Source organism: Homalodisca vitripennis, chromosome 3 (genome assembly GCF_021130785.1).
Source record: "Homalodisca vitripennis isolate AUS2020 chromosome 3, UT_GWSS_2.1, whole genome shotgun sequence".
Taxonomy (NCBI): domain Eukaryota; kingdom Metazoa; phylum Arthropoda; class Insecta; order Hemiptera; family Cicadellidae; genus Homalodisca; species Homalodisca vitripennis.
Window position 1 is genome coordinate 165,477,580 of NC_060209.1, and position 18,438 is coordinate 165,496,017.

Sequence of the window (18,438 nt, forward strand, 5' to 3'; positions counted from 1 at the left end):
TTTGTATTAAATTCCTCCTAAACTTTGTTGCATTTTGAAAATTGCAGTGTTTCAATTTTGAATATTTCTTTCGGTTTCTATTGCATGCCGATATTATCGCTCAAATAACTACAAAAATACATAACATTATTATTCAGTTATATTGTAATTGTGCAACGAGAAAGACTGTTTTAAATCGTAAAACGTATGTGTTGTGCATTAAGGATCCGGCACTTATTAAAATCGTGTCGGTCTGTCTGTCCGTCTGTCGAATACTCTTGGTAGAAAGGTCTTATGCACTTGTAACTTGACACATAAGTTCCTCCTTGGTCCAGTGAAGTACTCTACTAATTTTAGGGTCAACAGGGACAGCAAAGTTGCCCTTACAGTAAGTTAGTTAGAGACACTTTTGTAAAAAATTTCGCAACATTTGTTTTGACCTCGATATTCTCTTGTATCGGTTTATATTTTTTTCTAAAAGACATTTAGAATTTTAATTCGGTATCGATATGGCATACATTTTATTACGCAGTTTTTATTCAATTTGTAGTCGACTTTCATTTAATTGAATATTGCCAAGGGTGAAGTGTAAATACACTTCTTGACGCGGTGTAAACAGACACACGCAAACGTAACTAAAGCAATCAAGTCGGCCGTAGATTGCCTGGCCGTAGCTGTGAGTGCCTGCCTTACATCTGTAAAGGCCAACAAGGACCGGTAGCCAAGAAACAAAACAGCTGAGTGGCTCTCCGAGAAACCTTTTAACAGAAACCGATCGAGGGTAGTTTCAATGGCGCAGCAAGGGTACGTTCCCCTCCCCCACCATCCCTTCCCACACCGATTAACTGCCTATAGTCAACTGTGCCGTACATGTTCTCGTTTATTGCTCAAGTGTTTGATACAATTCGTAATTTTTATTGAAAGTTCAATGAGCTGCTTTTGGACGTAACTGTCCTACGTGCCAATGATTTATTTGTTCCTTTTTGTACTCTCATTATAAAGTGAAGTGGAGTGTATTAACAATAATTCGACTATCGGTTGGAGAGTAGTTTTATGTATTTTACATTAAAATTTAATTAAATAAGACATTGACTTCTACTATAATTTAATTTGATATACAATAATTTACGTTTTTGAGAGCTAGTCTGAAAAATCTTATTTTAAATTTTATTATACATTTTTTATATAGTGTAATTATTCCTTTATCTATTCGGGCAGAACAATTTGTAGTGCAGGGTGGAGCGAGCAGCTTGGAAGAACACAATGTAAACGATAACTGGACGCGTTAAGTGTGAAAGGAAACAAAGAACAGTTAACACAGCCACTGTGTATCCTGTAGTGTGCGGTGCGATGCGGGAGCTCAGACGGGAAGTGAGCTGTGTTTATGTAATAAGGCAAGTGGGGAGCTCTAGCGGAGATAACCGCAATTGCCGCCGGTGGGTGAGGGGGAGGGTGAGGAGGGCAGGTGACGCGCGTGGCTTGTGCACAGCTGTCTGTCTGTCTGTCCGCTCGCTGTGCTCTGCTACCGATTTGTGGATCACGTGTAGAGATCTAATAGCCCACATGTTGCCCCCCACCTCACTTCCCCCAAAGACGGGTCTAAAAATAAAATAAACTGGTTTTGACCGCTCGGTATCTTGACATGAAGAAGTCTTGCCTTTTAATTACTCGATGTGACAAACAGTGATGGGTGACAATAAGAACGATCTAATGGTTTCGACAAAGCTAAGAGTAGATTAGTCAGAAATAACAAGAACGAATCATCAAAACAAATATTGTTGAAGGAACTGTTTATTCTGTCAAGAGAGATCTCAAAACGCTAAACAGCTGCCAAACGCCCGAACGTGGTTGCTAAGCAACAAATGACTTGGCAGTTCAAAGTGCAGTAAGAGCGCTCTATCGGGGCGGAGCCGCACTCGATAAACAAATACTACTCACAGTACAAATACCGCTACTTGATTAGTTGTGGATCACGGCGCATCGAGTGGTCAATTCGTTTTGTACAATATATGAAATAGAAACTGTGTCGACTTATAAAAGTTATTTCATGATGCACATGCAAAACAACTAGCTTATTTTATCACTTAATTTTGATTTATACATTGCTTATAAATACAAATAAATGTAGACATAAAAGTATATTCATGACGGAAAAAATTAATGTTTTCAAAAATTGTATAAGAACGGTTAAAAATAATTTGTGTGGACGGAAATACAAATTCTAATATAAACGTCAAGTATAAAATTAGCAAAGCGTGAAGGGAAGTAATAAACGTAAATCGTGCTCATAATTAAACTATTAATGTGTTTACGATGAGATAGCAACGTTTAGAAGACTTTACTAACAGATTGTCTGGTTTGAGCAGCGTGAGTAAATCAACAAGGTCATTTAGCGCTAATTACATAACATGATCAATGTTGTAACATGGCCTGTTGTTGATAGTTGTGGTTCGCGCGGAGGCCGCTAGAGGCGGCAGGGAACGGACAGTGCACTGCACTCTCGCGGTGCACGGCGGAACCTCTTCGACTGGAACAATGTTTAACCCCAAATTAAATAATAATACACTGTTTACACGTGTTTGGTTTTTGTGGTTTGTGATTTCCTGTTGTGAGTTTCCTTGACTGTAGTGTTTTTATTATTTCAATGCAGTGGTTTTCAATTGTACTTGCTGGTAGTTCTTGGGTGAAGCCGATTTATATTTGTGTTGTTTACGATTAACAGATTTATATTTTATGTCATTTTCTAATATTTATTTGTTTATGCTTAGTATTATTTATTATTTTACCATAGAGATGATATAACGTAGACATTAAGAAAAATGAACAATTTCATGTTTATTCAAACAACCACCGATAATATAATACATGTTTATATATCTTAGTTTTACATAAAACTCATATTTTAATACAAATTTCACATAAAATAATCCGTATTCTAAGAACGAGCAAATTGTCGAGTGATAACAGCGATGTGATGGAACAATGCACTGGCTGTTCGGCTAATGTGTCCATGTAAATTACCTAAGCGCACTAAATTAGGTGTAGCTAATACACCCCCACCACCAAGCCACCGCCCCCAGGGGCATAGTTCGCGCCGCTGCACAATTCTGAGGGCATCATTATCGGTTGATCGTAACCACCCCCCTCCACCCTTCTATAATGGTTTATGAATTCAAAAACAAGGGGTGTTTCGCTCCTATGTATGCAAATCAAATCATCCCTCCCTCCCTCCAGCCACTGGTCGCCTCACTCTAATCCTTTCAATCCCCAACTAATTGTGAGTAATGGTCTTATTTATTTAAAGCTGTTCACTTTTCGCTGTTTATACACCCTATTGAATGTCTCAATCACGACGGGTCGACTCGGATTGTATAGACAATTGCAATTGTATGTTACACACTGGTGTAACATTTATTGCAAATGCGTTTGATTAAAATGTTGTTGCTCAAACGCGGTCTGTGTTTAAATGAATTAAATGTAAAGTTGGGACAAACCCAATTTTTGAAAAAAATTAAATTATTAAATACAGATTACCAATCCAAAATTACAACTGTGTCACTTAAATTTAACATATGTTTAAATGGTCCACATGTGTATATTTAATTGTTTATCTTTTATTTATTTAGAGGTTAATATACACTGATGATGTTTGAAAACCGAAACACGTGTATGTCAATAAAAACATTTTTAAAAGGGTTTTGGTTACTTTTCATTACATTAATAAATGTAAATTATTAATTTTGTAGCATCCACAGTTACATGGGTACTTTAGTATTGTAGGAGCCCACTACGGTGGATAAGTCAGATCAGGTTATCATAATTATGTTATTAGTAGTAACTAAGTTAAAGTTATCGTTTACTAGCGATCACGTAGTCTGAGCTTGAATTTAGGTTTGATCTCGAGGGATTTTTTTTCTAAGGCAAAATTTAACGCCCACCAAAGCCCGCACTGATGACCAAGGACATTTCCGGTCGGTACTTTCCCGACCTCAGATCACGTGCTAAACCGTTGGTATTATAGTAAACCATGTATTTTTACGTCGTCTGATGGGAAGTGAACTGAAGGTGAGGTGAGGACCCTGGAGACAATACACGTACCGTACAGCACTCTGTAGTCCGGTATAATTGAGGGCACAGCGACCACTGCCACTACCATGCCAATTAACCGACATCCTGCTTCTGGCCGCCACACGCCACGCTCTCACTCTCCATCTCCGTCTTCATTATCGCATACTAAACCATTTGTCCCTTGTTCCCTTCCTCACACATCAGTAAACAAAATATCACATTTACTGCTTTGACATATACAATTTCAGACGAGATAGTAATTTTAAGCCTGTGAAATGTGCTGGTGTAACATTGCATTTTTTGTTAAGTGTTTATAAAGCTTGGATGATGATTTACTTTACTTACGAAGTTGTTTTTCTGTTGCAGAAGGCTCCGCCCTAGCTCCCTTGTTGGACGAAGGAGCGCCATCAGCCGCAGGGATGAAGTCGAACGGATTAAACCACAACAGCTCGACCAAAGAGGACGACGACGACATGTTCGGGGCCCCGAGGAGTTACACCGCGAGCTTCTGCGGAAGTAGACCCAACAGGCCTACGATGATCAGTGCCAAGTACCGCCAGAAGGAAGAGCGCCGCAAGGTCTTGAAGATCTCGATCAACAAGCTCAAGAAGATAGAGGACCCCGAGAGTTCCCTGAGAAGATCTGTCCTGATTAACAACACCATGAGAAAGTTACAGCGTGAGTCCAGAGAGGAGAAGTTGAACAAACAGCAATCGTACAGATGTTATACCGCTGATCTGTTCAAAGAGGATGAAAACGCCATCGACCTTTTGTCCACCGCCACAACCACCACCTCGAGTCCTCTGAGGACCTCCGACCAGCTTGTGGACATCACCAACCTGCCCGAGTCCAACCACAAGGCCGCCGTGACGAAAAGTGTGGAAGACAGTTTAGGTTGTGACGAGTCAATGCCCGAACTCATGGACACTTTGTTATCTCCCGAAGAAGTGACCCCTTCCAGTCGTTGTGCCGCCGGAAGAAAGAGATCCCTGGACGAAGTGGACGATTGTGACGTCCAGGACGTCTTGAGCCAGTTCTACCTGCCGCCCACTCCCAGGATGGTCACGTCGCTGGACGAGGATGAAGAGGAAGAACTGAACGTGGTCGACCTGGATATGCCGGAGAAAAGGCCGCGCTTGGAGGGTCAGTCGGCTGCTGATAGACTTAGGGAGACCCCCGCTACCTGTGTCAGTGAGAGAAGGTTAAGTGACTCCAGTTATTCCTGTGGTCACTCTTCCATCTTCAATGAACTCCAGTCTGTTGTGTACCATAGCTTGATAGCCTCTCTGGAAACGTAGCATTCATTTTGGAACTAATCCTTCGCCCTCGTACTTATGTTCAGAGGCAGTCTTTCATAGTGAGTTTCAATGTGTTGAATGAGGTTTGTTGTGATACATTTTATTGCTTAGTTTAAGATTGTTACACTCTACTAGAAATTTTAGAAATAATGTTAAGGTTCTTTAATTTGTTGTTTTTAAAAGAACTTGTATAGTCAGGGGGGGTTGTGATTTTATTTTATGTGCTTTATAAAAAAAAATTTAAGACTAAAAATGTAGTATAGAAAGTATTCAACCAATGCTTGATTACTTAAAATTTATTCATTTAATTTCCGCAAACCAAATTGTGCCAGAAAGAAGAATACTAGAACAAATCACTGAGAAAAAAGTATCCCTTATCAAACCTCAGCTTAAAACCCTTTGGAAGACTGCCTCTTTCTTTTTATTTTATATCAGCTCAAAGGTGCACCTTGCCCATTTTTATATGTTTTCTTTACCACAATAACTGTATACAATGTGTTAAAATAGTTTTTGTTTACTTAAATATTTGTATTCCCCCATGCCTTATCCTAGGGAACACCATTTCTGAGGAAATTACTATTAGATTTAATTTATACAAGTGAAATTAAACTTCAATAGTCCTTTGGATTATTGTTCAATTAGGCATTGTGTGAATTAAATGTTAACTTAATTGAAATTACTTGTACCATCAGCTTCTACTGCAATATCATATGTGTGTAAATCGATTTTAATTTTGGTTTTACATACTTATGATACTACTTGTATGTTTTGAGATGATGAAGTTTATCTTCATGCCAGTAAAAACAAATCTCAATTGTGTCAAACTGAAGAGTTCCAGAAAATTCTTAAGTAAAATAAAATTATTAAATCAATAGACTAAATTAAGTCGTCTCACAAGTGCCTCCCTCTTGACATTCATGGAGTATTCTCATTCTTTTGTTACATTAAAATGGAAACAATATATTGGCTCTTTAACGATCTGTGATTGTTGTATCTGAAAGGGAACAAAGTTCAAATGTAACTTTATTTGTAGAAGCTGCTGATACATACTGTATTTTTATTTGATGTTAACACAAATTCCTAGTTAGCCTATTAAAAGTGCCCTGGTGTCTATATAAAATATATACAATGTATATATATATATGAAAATATAAATGAGTGTAGAGTGTAAAATAAGTGTATATATTTGTATATTTTTGGTACACTTTCCTGCAGTGAATTGGAAAGATAGTATTTAAAGTAATTCTAAAAATGAAAGATTCTAAAGAAACAGTATGTTAATGGAATTTTCATGATAGAAGCTATCCGCTGATCCAGATTTTTCTTTCTGTTTTCCTTGGAAAGTGGACCAAGAGCAAGGCTGTTAGTGTTTTTTCTCACGCTTGGAGTACCTAGGGGCTCCCCATTTTGCGGACCATCTCATTGTTTAGATGACTTAGTGAAATGGCTTTCAATGTCCATTTTGAAAATAAATCATAGTTATTTTTTGAAATTGCAGAAAGTAACTACGATTTTGTAGTCATTAGCCGTTTTTAATTGTTGCCTTTTTTACTGTGGATAGCATTTTCCAATATGAGATGTGTATTTTTGATCATTGATAGATTTCACTCGAATATTTTTTCTTTTTGGAAGGTGCCTAAAACACGAATCTGTACAGAAAGTAAAGTGAAAGGACAAAGTGTGTGGTATTTGTTTAGGCCTAGTGCCGTTATTTTCTCATTTATGAACTGAGCCGAGCTCTTTCACGATACCTATGAAGGAATCACTGAATCACTGAACCACTGTGGGTATTCAAAACTTGTGCATTTGTCACTCTAAAACGTTGTTGAAGCAATATTTTCCAACGTAGTTTTTGACATTGTGTTTGTGTTTTAATGTTATTTTAAGTTGAGTATTATAATAGCATAAGTATGTCATTCGTTTTGAAAGTTTTTGTTAACATTACCGATTAAAGGATTAAGCAATGTTGATGTTAGCATACTAAATAATGTTTTGGTTTGTCAACAACCCATGATACCCTATATACTGAAATCTTCATAGATAATGTTACTTTGAAATAATAAAGATGAAAGAAACTTGAAGACTTCTTAGTGTTTAAATCACCTATAATATATATTGGACATTCAGCAACCAAAATGTAATAAAGCCTAATTGTAATTTAAAAAATTGATAGTGAATTTTATTTTTTAAGTGTAATAACACTCTATTTCATATTGTGTGATACTTTATTATCAACAGTACTAATGGCATATCCAGGAGGGGGAATGAAAGCATAAGTAAGTAATTAATTTGGAAACGTTTTGTTTGCAAAGGACTAGGCAATGTTGTTGTTAACATTTTGCATAAAACATTATTAACAACTCGTTAATGAGGCCTCATGAAGACTCCAAAGTACAATCAAAGAGAAAAAGTGATTCCTAAAACAATCAGTTGACAACCATCTGGTTTATATGTGATATAACTTAAATAATACGTTTTTGCAGGGTGTATTCTGTGTGCAAAATTTTTTTACTGCTTTTTGCTGTGTATTCGGTTTACTGTGTTAAAACACCTTGTAAATCTCCTCTTTGAAAGTCCTGGCTATGCCACTGAACAGAACTTTATTACAATATGGGTATTATGAATTCATATAGAACCAACAAGAGCAATAATGAACATGCTTGTGTAATCCAGGAGCAATATAAAAAATAACAATAACAATTTATTCAACGAATAAAATTGAATCGAAACTTTACCATTGTTATATTTTATGTAAATCAAGTGTGTTATTATTTTTCTTTTGCAATGTTAATTATTTCAGTGTTTTATCTTTTGGTTGTTACTCGTTAAAGTCATTTTGGCTTAATTTTATAGCTTAAGTGGTTAATTTACAAGTCTGTACAATACGTTATCCATTTACCCAAGCTTTTAATGAACAGTGATTCAGTGCAATTTTCTATCCCCCTTTCCCCCACTCTTCCAACTCCTCTTATAGCATTCTGTGATATGCGCCTAGACAGCACTCTTCTATTGTGCTACCCTTGCATCTTTCAATTTTGTATAGTTCTGTCAATTTATCATATATTTTGTTTCAATACTGTATATTTTTACAATGGATTCATTTAACTATAGCCTATTGTACAGAAAGACTTTATTAAGTACCAAAATTTAAATGGTTACCGACGAACAAACCTGTATAGTAATTTGATCGTCACAATATTAATATTATGTTAAATATTGCATATACCAATAATTATATGACATTAAAAGTACCTGCAAAAAGCATGAAACTCTTTTTATTCAATCCTGTATTACCTAGTGCTAGTGTATTATATCAAGAGCTACCATAGCATATTTGGTTTGGAGATTTCAGCACCAAACTGAAAAATAACTCATTGAGTTAAATACAAGTGTACTACAAGTAAGTATATTATATCCAGAGCTACCATAGGATATTGGTTTGGAGATTTCACCACCAAACTGAAAAATAACTCATTGAGTTAAATACAAGTGTACTACAAATAAGTATATTATATCAAGAGCTACCATAGCATATTTGGTTTGGAGATTTCACCACCAAACTGAAAAATAACTCATTGAGTTAATACAATAGTACAAAAATTTGTAGACTATCATTATAATAAAATCTTTCAAGGTTTAAGAGCAAAAAAAACCTAGAAATTGGAACAAGAATTATGAATTTATTAATCAGCATGGGTTAGTGTGGGGGGGGGGGGTGTTACAAGTTCTCCCTTCAAACATTTGGGATATAGGGCAGAGAACTCTAAATATCTCAACAAGGGGTGATTATACTGATTCAGGAAACAAGTAACCCTATATGATGTTTAATAATAACAGTAATATTTTAATTTCCACTTCAGAAGTAAATAACTAAATTAAGGTAAAACAAAAGTTCTATAACGTAGTATGATATCAAGTAATTTATGTAACTGAAATTTACCCGTGATTTTCTATAGGGCGAACTTTTATTTGTGGACAGACATTTTTTTGAATCTAAGAAGATATTTTTGACATACAAGCATACTGTTTGTTTAAGGTATGATCAAATTTTGTTAACCATTCACCATTCACATGGGTAGAAGCATAAAAAATCTGTAGAAATAACATGTTGAATAACAAGTATTTTCTATTTACCTGTATTTTATAGAAAATGAAATGTAATAATGACGGAGAATCTCAACCACTGCAACATTTGTGGCTCCAACTGAAGCACCAGGCACAACCATTGTTCATTATCTCATCAGAATTCTCTACACACAAAATAAACATCTCCACTGACAGTGGAGTCTATAATGTGAGAAGACAATTTTAATTTCATATTTTTAATCTTTTATATACTCTCATTTCGATTTCCACTAAAACAATCGATTTCTTAGGGTAGTGTTCCTCTATAGGTTCCAAAAAACCAGGTTGTGTGCTCGTACAAAAGCTTATGGATCTTGGTTTTTGCTTCTGGACTATCGATTTCGTCGTTATTACATAGACCGTTTCGGTTCTGTTCATTTGAACAAGTAATTATCGCCCCTCAGCATTATAGGACAACTTAAATGAGTTTATCTTATTCTAGTGGTACTCTAAATCGCTTAAACCAACTCTAAAGTGGCGTGCATGTATGCATCCAGTAAAAACATATATACACGTTTGCACTATACAGAAAACTTTGCACACAGACTACAGTATGGTAATATTAAAAATCATAATAATTATAATATAGAAACTGTTATTAGTACAGGTGGGTATGGATGAGTCGTAATTATTTCACACTAGCAGTTACCCACAACGTCGTACGCAATTCATAGCCTTTGCACGTGTATGTGCACTTGTGGTTCGAGTGAATTATATTGCTGACGCCAATGTTGAGCTGGCCTCGATCAAGAAAATGTATCGAAGTATATATTTATGGCCATTGTAATTTACTCTAGTCATGAACGTAGCCAGAAAAAGTTTTAGGGGAGTCCAGACATCTGATAATTCTTCGTAGTGGATAGAAAGTAAGGCTCCATTTTGGTCCTTTAAAAGTTCTTTACCCGTTTCTTTGTTGAGAACGATCTTTCAGCAGTACATTGAGTATTACTGAATGATTTAAATAATAATTATCGTTTACAAAAAAGTAATTGAAAATTTGGGGGGAGGAGAATCCGGACCCCCGCTGGCTACGTCCTTGACACTGGTCTTAGTATTATTTCTGCGACAGAGTTGATTATGCATTGTTTCTCCGATCTAAAAATGTATACATAACGTAGGTCTGAGAAGCCTACTTCTGCCAAAAGATAACTAGGATGGGTTTTATAACAGTCATTAAATTTGTAGTAAAAGTTAGATAATAACTATGTCTTTGATATCTGCATTACAGTAATGACCAAGCACTGCATACTTAATATGTGCTAAATTGTACAGTTAAAAGTGTATGTTTACGAATACTTAATTTCCTCATCTGGATACTTTCTTACTCTGTGCTCAACATCGGTTGTGTAACATGCTGATATAAGAAGTGTTGTTTCTATCAAGCTTTCTCTATGCTTTCAAGGCTATAGAGTGTAAACAAATTGCAAATAATGGTTACATTAATTAAACATGTGGTTGTGCTGTTATAAAACAATGTTTATACAGAACAGTTGATTACATCTAGCATGCTCTTTCAATTAATAACATTGGTTTGCTGTAATGCAACCTTAGAGACCAATATAGGATTATCCCAACTTCAGAAACCAGTAGGGCGTAGCCCGGAGGTATTTTCAGAATATGAATAGCCCTTTCTCTATAATTTCAAGGCTGTAGAGTGTAAAAAAATTAAAAATAATGGTTAAATTAATTAAACATGTGGTTGTGCTGTTATAAAACAGTATTTACACAGGACAGTTGATTACATCTAGCATGCTCTTTCAATTAATAACATTGGTTTGCTGTAATGCAACCTTAGACACCAATATAGGATTATCCCAACTTCAGAAACCAGTAGGCCGTAGCCCGGAGGTATTTTTAGAATATGAATAGCCCTTTCTCTATACTTTAAAGGCTATAGAGTGTAAACAAATTAAAAATAATGGTTTAAATTAATTAAACGTGTGATTGTGCTGTTATAAAACAATGTTTACACAGAACAGTTGATTATATCTCTTTCAACGTTGTAACAAAACTTTAGAGACCAATATGGGATTGTCCCAACTTCAGTAACCAGTAGGGCGTAGTCCTAATGGGATTTTCAGAATATGAATAGCCCTTTCTTTAAACTTTCAAGGTTATAGAGTGTAAACAAATTAAAAGTAATGGTTAAATTATAATTAAACGTGTGTTTGTGCTGTTATAAAATAATGTTTACACAGGACAGTTGATTATGTCTAACAGGATCTCTCAATTAATAACATTGGTTTGCTGTAATGCAACTTTAGGAACCAAGAAGGGATTGTCCCAACTTCGGAAACCAGTAGGGCGTAGCCCTGGAGGGATTATCAAAATAAGAATAACCCTACACCTGGGGCCCTAAGGTTGTTCATGTAAAATTTCAAAACAATCAGTCTAGTAGTTTTTCGTGATTGAGGATACCATTAGATTTTTATATAGTAGTATAGATAAATTCGGTAGCCTATAATAAAGTAACAAGATTTAATAATAACATAATACTACTTATTAGCATTGAACTGAAAAATGTTTTACAGTCTATTTATTTATACAATATTTTCAAATATCCCTAAAACACCCCCTCCCCAGTAATTTTTAAAACAGAAATATATCAAGTAATGTCCTTGGAGGATCGTTATAAGACTACAAATCATGGGTTTTTGGGATATGAGAAAACTTCAATCCACAGTCCTTAATGAAGAATTGGGAGGTAAAGTTAAAACTCTTAAGTGTAAACCCCATCGAGTGACGTCTCAGCTTGTAAAGGGCCCTTGTAAAAGATAATAATGCCACCAACCTGAGATCTCTATTTCAATCCAATACAAAAAGACGGTTTTAGAAAGTTTTAATTTATGAAATACGCTAAAAACAATATTTGGGAAACAAACTATGTTTTAAAACGTAAATAAAAACACATAACAATAAATACTAACACATAACAAATACGCAATATACACACAATAAATAACATTAACTATTTTATATTTTTAATTCAATTTAAAATTATTGCATGAGTTATATGACAACCTTATGTATAGCTATAACTTAGATTTTTGTAATGATTTACATTGATAGGTTCAAAATTAATAACAATGTAAAATGGCCCATGTACACTACTTTACTGAAAGAAATAATGAATTACAATCTAATTATCCTAAAATAAAATAAGCAAACGCTATAGCACAATTACGCAGACTTGTGAAATATCTACACCTACAATAGGTTAGATACCTGGTAGTGAAAGTCTTTTCCCCAAAATATAATTAATTGTTTTCGGGCTGTCACTCGAAGAATATGGCTAATTTTGAAAGGCAAATAAATGTAACTAATTATAAAACAGCTCAATTTAAGAATAGAGAGAGAAAATTCAGTTGGCCAAAGATTAGGCTAGAGCTACGTCAATATAATGGTAAGAAAAGGTCTAGTTAATTTGCCTGGATTATTATTGTTAGTTGAAAGGTAACACGTGCAATGGAGGTAATGAAACATTTATATAAACAACAATGAGGAACTATGTGAAGGATTTATGTAACACGTTGCACATCATGTTCCTCATGTTTATGAATAGTAAGAAATTACTTAAATTGTTAATGCCTACAAACGATCATCTAGGAAAAGAAACTAGTACGAGTATTTCCGTATTATTATTATTTTCTTATTAAGGAATTAATGTTACATTTTAGTAATAAAAATACTGCTTCTGCCATTTTATATCTATAGGTGGCAAATACATTACCTATGATTTGAATTCAATATTAATCACGTACACCATCAAGGAAAACAGGGAATCTAGCAGAGCTATCAATAAAACACGGTTAAAAAGGCCGCTGCTCCTGAATATATACTAGATTAACCTAATTAAAAGCAAAAGTTACAACTTAAGACTAAAAAAACGAATATTACAATTCAAAACAACCACACATTAACATGGATTAATCATAATTATCTATTAAAAACAATGACTAAAAATACCATCTAAAACTAGAATGACATTACTTAAGTAGAAAGATTAGAGCCATATATATATTAAAGTTAAACTTCATTACACATGAAAGGAATAAATAGCCTGTTGTAGGCTAATCAAACTCATAACGATAACAATACTAAGAATTATTTACATCATTAACACCGACAACAACAAATAGCAACGTTTACTACTACTATTAGTTGACAATCTACAATCATTCAGCATTATAGTAGGCGAATCTTATATCAAAAATTGTATAATTATATAGCAAATGTCTACTATACAAATTACCAAGCACTTTTTTAAGTTGTGATGAATACATAGGCACTGGGTTATAGTCCAGTGGCTTTTCACTTACAGAACATTGTATTAAAAAGGACAGTATCGGATGACACTCTTTCGGAGGTAAGAGAGGATCTGGCGCTTATGACTATAAGATACTGTATGTAGATCGAACTGGGGGAAAAGTCCTGACAGGGCAACCGAGAGCCAGTGAGGGCCCCTGGGGCAAAAACACTGGTAAGGGCCTCCCACTATTGTAATTAAATTTTTCACCTACCTTTATGCACTAAAATGAATGTACTTACTAATTAGGTACTAAAACCGTTTGTAAAGAACCGTAATTTCTTTGTGAATTGCTGCAATTTTGATGCAGCAGCTAAGAAAAAAATAACAATACTTAAGGGGGTTCGGTATCCAAAAAATGAAATTTTTATAAATTTTCGTGTTTTAAATATTTTATTATTCTATGACTAATTCCTGACATTTTAATGCAAAAACTATTAAAATCCGATGATGGGAACTATTTTTATTTTTATTTTGAAAAATATACTACATGCCAACAATTTAGTGTTTCCATTGCAACTGAAGTATTTGTTATAGTAACACAGTTGTATTCTTCCAAACTATGATGTAGATTTATGGGTTGGTACACCTGCCTTGTCTACTAACAAAAAATACAGCTGTCTATAACTGTCTTCAGTTACAATAAACCAATTTTGTGTTTGTAAACAAAACAAGTTCTGTTTGGTGGATTGTAGTTACTGTTATTTTGTTTGTAGAACGCATTTGATTTCTAAAATGCCTAGAAGTAATAGAATTTTTAAAAAGAGAAAAAGTGAGTTTTACAAAAAGAAAGTAGTTGTAGAGTGTGAAAGCAGTGGTAGTGGTGTTGTTTTGGAAGAAACTGTGGAAGATAGGTTAGTTGAGAGTGAAACTGAGGCTAGTCCTACGCGAATAATGACACAGATGATGTTGTTAGTGCTTCAAAAGTGAAACTAGGTAATATCAGTCAAAATTATAAAAACATAACTGATAAGGAGCTTAATTTCCAAAATGATATTGTTTGATTTTAAAAAAAACTTATAAATGTAATTTCTCAAATAGCAGTGGTATGCAAACAGTGTCATTAACCGATCGATTTTAAAATCAAGTAATCGTGTAGGCCTTTTTTCTCGGGGAACTTTTCATGTGAAGGTTGCAATGAAAAGACACTGGCCTCTTATGAAAACTCCTTAGTCTTGCAAAATAGACCTAATGATTATACAAAATTATATGACATAAATGTAAGATTGGTGTATGGCATGCGTACGATTGGCAGAGGCCAGACGGCTGCCGCTACACTATGTGGCGTACTAAATCTGCCCTCTCCTCCATCACGGTTTATGAAATTACACACAACTGTTAGGGTCTGTGACTGAAGATGTTTGTTTTTAAGATTATGAAGGAAGCAGTAGAAGAATCAGTGATTATAAATGAAGGTAGGAGAGATTTGACAGTAGCCATAGACGGGGACATGGCAAAGCGAGGCCATACATCACAAAATGGTATAATCACTGCAACATCTGTGGATACCGGTAAGGTAATTGATGGAGAGATTTTATCTAAGTATTGTCGTTGTAAAGACAAATTAATTGGACAACATAGTGATCAGTGCAGTGCAAACTATCTGGGAGTAAGCGGAGGCATGGAAGTTATCGGAGCTCGTGCGATTTTCCATCGGTCCCCTACCCACTTACAATGTTCGCTACGTTGAATACTTAGGTGATGGGGGATTCGAAAGGGTTTTTTTAGTGTTGTGGAAAGCAAAGCCCTATTGGTGATGAGTGCCTGGTGAAAAAACTAGAATGCATTGGGCATGTGCAGAAGCGCATGGGGACTCGCCTAAAGAATTTAAAGTTAAAAGAGGGAAAAAACAAACAAACCGATGGAAAAACAATAGGCGGTCGGAACAGACTGACTGAAGCTGCCATATTAGCCATACAAAAATATTATGGTCTAGCAATTCGAAGAAATGCAAGTAAATTTAGAAGACATGCGAAAAGCTGTTTAGCTGAGTATTACTATTTGCTATCCAGCAATACAAAATCCTCAATACGGACTTTGCCCAATAGGGAGTGAAAGTTGGTGCAAGTACCAAAAGGCTATGGCTTGTAATGAAACTTATGACCATTCCAAATATTTTCACCTTCCTGGTGTCATCATGAACAAGATAAAGCCTATTTTTACAGACCTAAGTGCACCTGATTTGCTTCGTAAATGTCTCCACGGTAAGTCACAAAACCCAAATGAGTCCGTAAACCAAGTAATCTGGTCTCGCCTGCCAAAAACTGTCTTTGTTGGCATACACACCTTGCACTTAGGAGGTGTATGATGCCATAAGTTCCTTCAATAAAGGAAATATGGCAAAATGTATGGTTTTACAACATCTTGGAATGGACTGTTGGACATAATTTTTGTGAAGCAATGAAAAAGCTGGACATAGCTCGCTTACAAAAAGCTCAAACGCATGGCTACCGAAGTCGCAAAAAAATCAAGGCAAGCTCGCTTCAAGTGCCAAGAGGAAGCTGGAAGATCAGTGGGAAGAGTTGGAGGATCCTGATAACCCTAGTTATGCAGCTGGATGTCATTAATATTATAATAAAGGTCAGTGAATTCACTTATTTGATGTGTGTTGCCTTTAGCTGCGATTTCCCGAAAAATTAACTTTTTTATCACTTATGTACCTTTTTCTCAAGATCCACTGATCAGATTAACATAGAAAATACACATGTACTTAAGACCAGTACACACATTTAGAGTGGAAGACATTATAAAAAATCTATTTTAAATTTTTATTAAAAAAATTATAATTATAAATTATTTTACAAAAATTAATAAATTTTTTATTTACAACAAATTAAATAAAAAACTTCTTTTTTTAACTTTGTTCCGCTCTAAATGTTAACAGAGGTCTAAATAGTAGTGTCCTACAGTTTGATGATGATAGCTTTAAAGGTTTCTGAGAAAAAAAAGGTACATAAAATTGGCCAAATTAACATGGGAAGGATAGGGCATACCGAACCCCCTTAATAATACCCTTGGTGTCTGGCGGTTTGCATGTTCCAATGATCAGGTGTCGGCTGAGGTAATCAACAAAGTCTGTTTAACTAAACCAGTATTAAAAATTAAAGTTTTAAACTGTACTTTGCTAATTACACGCCCAAGATAATTACGATGATAGATCCATAACATAACCATTGCCACATATTTTTAACCACCCGGTCACGAATAAAAGTTAACATGGTAATATGATAATACCATTTTTATATAATTCTAAAATAAAAAAAAAAATTAAAAACACACAGGCTACTCAAAACAGTGGACGTATACCTACATTAAATAGAATCACAAGTTTCCGAATTAAATCTTCAACGTTGCACTTTGGTCAAAAAGTGTCAAAACCGGCACCTTATTTTGTATTTTCCTATATTATTAAGTGTAAATAATTTGCTTAAGGATCTGAACGCAGAAATAAACAATATATTTCTTAATTTAATTTCCGTAATTTAGCTCTACTAGTCAGTTAGTTAGTGGCTAATATTCAAATTCGGATGTCTATACTTTTTGATCAGAGAATAGAACACATCTTTACCTTTAACATAACATTAAGATTTGTGAAAGAGTGAAATACAAAAGAATTCAAAGTACAAAACCACGAGAAACGTAGTGTACAAATAACCTGATAATTTAACAAATAATGGTACATGTAATATATCAAAAGGGTGACTACTTTTACTTTCACGGTGTGGAAAACAGTAAGGCATACATTTTGAGAACGAAACGAAAAAGTCAAAAGCCCATTAGTATATTGATGTTTATAACCTAATAGATTTTTTATTCTTAATTTTGCATTGTCATAATTTTATTTTATTAAATAAGAACTACGACTACGCATTGACTTTTATGTGTTAACTGTAATTATCTTTGGTGGATGCAAACTTATAAAAACGTGCTGAATCAATAGTAATTTTTATTAAACTTATGTTAGCTAGCCTAGCAATAAATTGAGTGTAAACCCCCTAACTGATTTTTAGCTATTAATATACTGTATAATACATATATTCATTCCATACTAGCGGTGAGTATTTTATAAAGTTGCTAGGTCCGATCCACGAAGAATTTTTCCCTTCTGCCCCTCTCTATCGTCGGGTCTGAGTCTTAAATTCCAAGTCCTACTGCAGCTATAGACAATTTTTCACCTGGCTAAGTTGATGGATGTTGAAACCATGTTCATCACTGCACTTTAGGCCTCTTAAGCAGTTTCCAGAGAAAGAATTTCTAATCCAATCACAGTTGGGCCAGTTAAAATCACCAATGATGATCGTAGAATGTTCCACATGATGTTACATGCACCACCGTATTGGAAAAGAGAGTATAGTGAGCTTTTGGTTGCTAAGGAGTGATATAAGCAGCGCAGATCAATCAATATCCCAGAAGCCGCATACAATTTCAGCGAAACAAATACTGCTTCCAATCAGGCATAGAGGCTAATTAATTCAAACTATAAAAGATGGATTGTAATGCTGACAAGGATTCCTTCCTCCGTCACTCCTTTTGCAACTAGCTTCCTCCAATATATCCTTGTATCCTTGTGGTATACATTGCAGCACACCTCGGATGTATTGATAGCTACAATTAAATTTGCCTTAATAAATACGATTATATCATGTAGGTACACTTAGTGGT

The 18,438-nt window shown here is 34.9% G+C and overlaps 1 protein-coding gene across 2 annotated transcripts in view; it reads left to right on the top strand.

Moving 5' to 3' along the window:
• LOC124357745 overlaps positions 1 to 8,609 on the top strand; it is a 68,603-nt gene extending 59,994 nt beyond the window's left edge. For both annotated transcript variants that reach the window (XM_046809774.1, XM_046809773.1), the window contains exon 2: positions 4,414 to 8,609. In XM_046809774.1, coding sequence (XP_046665730.1) covers positions 4,467 to 5,345 — 879 coding nt within the window. In that variant the 5' untranslated portion in view covers positions 4,414 to 4,466 and the 3' untranslated portion in view covers positions 5,346 to 8,609. The remainder of the gene's footprint in view (positions 1 to 4,413) is intronic.
• The last annotated feature ends 9,829 nt before the right edge of the window (positions 8,610 to 18,438 follow it).